The sequence below is a fragment of the Lampetra planeri genome, chromosome 49, assembly GCF_965212315.1.
Source record: "Lampetra planeri chromosome 49, kcLamPlan1.2.h2, whole genome shotgun sequence".
NCBI classification, from domain to species: Eukaryota; Metazoa; Chordata; class Hyperoartia; order Petromyzontiformes; family Petromyzontidae; genus Lampetra; species Lampetra planeri.
The window spans coordinates 9087156-9093155 of record NC_136155.1 but is presented as its reverse complement, the minus strand read 5'-3'; the positions used below and the strand labels follow the sequence as shown (position 1 = coordinate 9093155).

The following is a 6000-nucleotide window of genomic DNA, read 5'->3' as shown; positions in this document are numbered from 1 at the left end:
GTAGTAATTTATGCAGATGCTTGCGATTATGTTAACGTGAGCAGTTATGATAATTAGGCTGTTTCGTTTATCCAGAGTTGTATCAATCAGGATAACACGATTATCATTGATTAAACATTTACTGATTATCTTAGTGTGTGTTATGTTATTTTAGGTCTCCAACTTAATATCTCATCGCAGGTAACAGTTCTTATGAATAAGACAGTTTTGCATGGACTTGGAAGAAACACTCGAACTCTTGGTGTTAAGCAATTTAAATTCTAAACAAATACATGACACTCTAATATGCAAAGGCGAAAGCATACGTCAATAAATTAATGAGCAAGATTATGCAATTAACGAAATTGAATGACTAAAACACTTCTTATTCATGTAACTCGACGGCAGCAACTGCTTTGCACGATCAGTTGATTTGAATGCACCACCTTGAAATGGCAACCCTTTTTGAAACGCAAAGATAACTTTTTGAAAATCGTATTCGTGTGCGTGTTGTGTGTGCGTTATCCCCTTGTAAAATTAATTAAATTTTCTTAGAGCCGGGAGTTGTGTCGTTAGCTTGTGTGGTGTAGTAGGATACAACCCGCCGCCAGAGAAGTTCCTCTCGCTTGGGCGTGGCCGCAGCGAGACCGTCTTGATTTCTCTCTCCACTGCTCGATTAAGTTTGCACGACGCTCGCCGTCGTGTTGCGCGATGATTCCGTCGTCGCTGCTGGACGTCTTGTGGTTCTCACTGGTCGTTGGTCGGTGTGTGTATCAAACACACGGCGCATTCGATGGCGCTGTCCTCCTCCTCACAGCCGTTTGATCAGGCTCTCTCCACTGCTTCGCGTGTGTGTTTTGCTCGCTTGGTCGACGCTTGATGATCTCCGCCCTTCCTGCAGGTTGTTCGCTGGTCGTCACTCTGACGATGAGCGATGCTTCGTTCGTTGCAGGTTGGACGTTGGGTGTCTTTGTTGGCTCGAGAGTGATAGCTGGAATCTCCGTCAGCTTCACTCGCAGCTCGGCGACTCAGGGTAGCGATTCTTCTTAGGTGGTGCAGACCTCAGCTTGTTGATGCACGTCGCTACCCCGCGAACCTCGTCATTCTGGATAACGGAAGAGCTTCTTCGTTGGCGGCGACGAGAGGAGATGGGCCGGAGCCCTGGTGAGAGGTGGGGGCCGCAGCCCTGGAGATCTCTGGTGGGGGCCGTAGCCCGGAGACGAGATCTTTTGAATGGATTTTGCCTCGGCTTATATTGAGAAAATCCACTCGGTTTTCCCGAGTTGTTCAAAGGCCGGGCCATATAACTTTTTCCTTTGTTCGTGTGCGTGTCCGTCCGTGTGTGTCGCGTGTGTGTTTATTTATTTTAAAGACACAGCTGTGTAGTCATTCTGGAAGGAGGGGTGGGGTTTCCTCGCGACCGGCGCCACCCGAGTCATTCATTAAACCCGACCGACGATTCGCATTCGTATCGAGGTTACACAATCACAATACGTTTTGATTATGAATAATATTTGTCGCGAAAACCTACGCGTTAAGTGAGCTTAATGATCCCCTCCCTCGCTCTGGGCGTTATATCCTTTGTCTCACACAGCTTAAGTTGTTTTGGTTTGGAAGTTGAAATGCGACTTATTTGCTGCTTAGTTTCATTGTGATTTGATTGTAAGTGACTCCATGCATGTCGTAGCCGTGTTCACGGTATTTCATCGAGGGTCATCTCCTGGCTTGTGTGTGTGGAATTAATGACATTTTATTGCCCTCTTTCATGCTTTCTGGCCTTTGAGGCGAGGCGTGCGCGCATCTGTGGAAGTGGGGGAACGGGTTCGTCTTTGTTCGCTCCCAAGTTGCCCCGTGTCTATTAAAAAAATGTATTATATATGTTGGCAGAATAATTCTTAATAAAAATAATAAAATAAAATAAAAAGAAGGTATAGATACAACAGAGTGCTGCTACGAGGCAGCGATAAGCGAGGTTTTTGCTCGTCCCTATCCCTCCGACTCTCACAGCGTCCGTGGGACGCCGTGAGTACAGCTACGAGGTATGTGGTAGAGCGTTTGTGTAACTGGGGTCAGAGGCAGAGTTAGGCTAGGATTTCCTCGCGAAATATTCCCCCTCTAGGTAGCGGGTATTTGCGCCGTTAATACTCTCGTGTCGGGTATTTGCGCCGTTAATCAACTCTAGTACAGAATATCTGTGTAATGTGATTTCTGTGTGTGGGCAGAACCTCGGCGTAGCGTCTGTGATCTGTGTGTGGCGCGTCTGCGTGGAGAGACGGTGTGCCCGGCGTGAGCGCAGGGCTGCAGCGAGGGGGTGGTGTGAGTTGAGTGTGCATATGAGGTGTGTGTACTGCAGCACACAGAGCCGCCGTCGTTTGCGCCGTGCTTGCGCTCGCGTGTGTTTACACAGCGCGCTTTACGCAGCGCGTTTACACAGTAGAAATAGCGTTAACGGTGAGGCGTGCCCCATAGCCCTTAGCCGCCGTTTATTTTCAGTTTGCATCAGCATTGCGGGCACGCGGATTAGGGGCGCGTGCATATTCATACTGCCGCCGTTCCTTTTGGCCGGCGCCAGCTTTGTGAAGGAAAAACGCGTCTGCAGGGGCGCGCGCATGCACGCCTCCGTGTTAGTTTTTGTGTGGTGGGGTACGTGTGCGTGAGGGAGATAACCCCGGGCGGTGGTTAGCCATCCGAGTAGCGATGTCCCTCAGAGAGGGCGTTGGCGCGAGGGGGGCGATCACCCGATCGGCGGGGACCCGGCGAGAGGCGGCCGAAGAGGAGGGGGTAGAGGAGGGGGTGGACGTCGCGCCCCGCACTCTCACAGGGAGCGGAGAGGCGGACGTCGGCCTCCACAGCTTCAACCTCCCGAATCACACCACAATCAACTCGCCCACTCGCCACATCTTCATCTCCGGTGGGAACGAGACGAGAAGGTGACATCTGCCTCGCATTCAAGATGAATGCCGCTCAGCCGCCACGGCCGAATGGACACCTCACCCTCACCACGTAGCTTTATTATTGAGCGCGAGATAAACCTTATCCATTTGTTGTATAGTAATGACGACGCAGAGGCAGTTCTTCAAGTAAGGGCTTGCGCCGGTTTATTAACAAGGGTTGGTGACAACTTCCACCAGAGGTAGGTGCCCTACACTGGTTCCTTCACGTGGACCCTCGGCTTTGTCTGTCCCTAGCCTCGGCTATCTCTTGGGCTCTCTCACTCGAGTCGGATCGGGGGTTCAGCCAACACCGACAGACCGAGGAGAGCAGCACCTTCCACAACTACAGCCGGCTTCTCCAGACTCCTTGAGCTCTACCCCTGGCTGTCTCTTCAACCGCTGTCCATCCCGGGCTCCCACAACGACCCCGCTTTCGTCACGGGGCCCCCCTTAAGTACCCCGTGGTGACTTGACGTCATCACACTGCACAGTACGTATGGGGCCGTCCATAAATGACGTCACTCGATTTTGGATGATTTTTTATCCCACGGCATCACAAAAAGTCAGACCGCCCCCCCTTCAAATATGATGTCACAAAGCTCCGCCCCCCCCCCAAAAAAAAATAAAACATGCTTCAAATCGCTTTAAACTATTGTCAATTGTAGTGCGTATTTAATGTGGCGCTGCACTCTGATGTTGTAGGAGAAAACATTTATAAAAAAGTATATTTAAGTAAGTAGAACGTGTTGTCCATATTTAAAGTTGTGCATTTTGATGTGACGCCACATTTCTCACATCCCCCCCGTCACACGTCGTCACAAATGTCTGACACCCCCCCCCCCTAGGTGCGTGACATCTTTATGGACGGCCCCTATGACGTCACGTCTCCATACTACTCTACACATTTATAGTCGTATATACGTGCGACCTCCTGGGACACACATTGTTTACATAACATTTGTTTTGTCGGTAACATTGGACGGCAAGGGATAAAAGACACTCAAAGAAACCTAGTTTTAGATCGTTTGTATGTACTGTACGTTAAACTTATTTCGTTTCGCAATGTACGTAGCCACTGCGCTAACCAGAGGTGCGGGGGAATGACAACAAACTAAACCCACAAAGCAGGTCTAAAGAAATTAGTTTTCAATCGCGATGATTGAAAAGTTTGATATACATTTGAAAGCCCCTTTGTTCCTTGCAGTGGCGGCTCCTGCAAAATCTCTCAGGGGGGGCAAATGTCTGGATGATTGATAAGGATAAGGTCCACCCATGCAATGGATAAATTAACAGCTTAAGCATGTAAAGGCAACTTCACTTCTTTAATATTAATGAAAAATAAAGTGACTCTTACAATACATCTTGTTTGTTTCTATACTCACTATTAAAACAAACCACTCAAGTTTATTTTATTAAAGATTCCACTAGGTGGCGACAATTTATATTGTTGGATGAAACGTGCTTACGTATGATGACGTAAGCACGTATGATGACGTAAGCACGTTAGGGCGAGCCCTCCCGGAAGCCATAGAGAATGCATTGCAGCGCCCCCGTTCTAAAAAAAACATCTTTGAATGTAAGTCTATGGGACCACTCGGGGCGATTCTCAGCTGGAGGGAAATCGCCCAAAAAGAGGCGGTACTCCACAGAATGTAGCATGACGCTGATTGGACTATATCCAGAGGCACAGTGACGGCTAGCGTGACTCTGTGGTTGAATGACATTGGTGGTGCGTCGCCCAATCGCCCTAATGAAGAAACCGCCCCTGGTTCCTTGAGAGCCTCTTGGATTCAATTGAAATAATGATTGATCCCAGGAATGGCTCCACCCGTTGGACAATGCTGCTCGTGGTTAGAGTGACCTTGATAATTAAAGAGCACACTCCCACATGGACACCCACAATGCAATGTGCCAGCAATATATTACAATCCGACTTTTAATACAAATCAGTTTATGCAGTAATACATGTTTGATTATTTAAAGGGGTTGTATGTTACTCACTAGCTACTGTTTTAATAACACATTACTACGCCAATTTTAACAACTTCATCAGAAAATATCAAAACATGTAATTCTTACCAAGGTCCCATGGTGTAAAGTGCAGTCTGCAACTTTAATCTCTTTATTCTCTCTGACCTCTCTACGTGTTATGAAGAATGGCCCTTCCTTCGTATGTACGTTGAACCGTCTTTCGCACCTTACGTAGCCAACCGTGCCAATCGGAGGTACGAAACAGTGCCTCTTAGATTTGACTCACGAACGTGCTTAATGGTTTGTTGTTGTTACCCCGTACTCCTTTTTTTAAATAAACCTTCTCATCTCAACTGTAAGCGCGATTGATGGCATTTGACGATTCCGTCAAAGCAACTCGCGGATCGCCCGAAGCGCGACCTCCTCCAGCGCGCAGCAGAGGAGGCGTCGCCTCCGCGCGTGCGACGGGGCGGGGAAGGAGGAGGATCAGGGAGGAGGGAGGCGATCGTGATTGCTGCTACTGCTGCTTTGAAACGCTGCTATTGCCGCTGCTGTTGCTGCGGCTGTTGCTACTGCTGTTGTTGCTGCTACTGCCGCTCTCGCCCTGTTGAGCCATGTGCGCGCGGGACGCCCGCCGACGCTCCTGGCTGTTGCTCGCCTTCGGCTGGCTCGGCGGATTCTCCTGCTGCTACTTCTACTCTGTGCACGCGAGGGGGTGGCACGCGAGGGGGTGGCACGCGCAGGCGGACGGCCGCCGCGGCGGACCCCTCGGCCACGGCCTGGACGCGTCGAGCCGCGGCGGTGAGTGACGAAGAAGATTCGCACGCCCGCAACGATCACTCCTGGACATCACAGCTCATGGCTCGGGCAATCAAAAACGCCGCAGTCGGTCTTATCGTGGGGGGGGGGGGGGGGTAACTCTGGAATAAACGAAGACTAATGTGCTGCTACTACTATACTTGAAAAGGTGTTGGAGAGTAAACTCACAACATAACATTTCCACTTCGAGTAACTCTGGCTGTCCGCCCAATGTAGCCTTCGTGTTAAACATGATACAGTAGTTGTAATTACTGGCGAAACGTCGTATTCGAATTGTAAATGTTGTGGGTTTACTCTC

The 6000-nt window shown here is 49.5% G+C and overlaps 1 protein-coding gene across 1 annotated transcript in view; it reads left to right on the top strand.

Moving 5' to 3' along the window:
• Positions 1–5383: 5383 nt before the first annotated feature.
• The window catches only part of LOC144733969 (glycoprotein-N-acetylgalactosamine 3-beta-galactosyltransferase 1-A-like), a 42072-nt gene continuing 41455 nt past the window's right edge, over positions 5384–6000 (top strand). Inside the window, exon 1 of the mRNA XM_078615998.1 lies at positions 5384–5684. Within this exon, the coding sequence (XP_078472124.1) occupies positions 5498–5684 (187 nt within the window). The 5' untranslated portion in view covers positions 5384–5497. The remainder of the gene's footprint in view (positions 5685–6000) is intronic.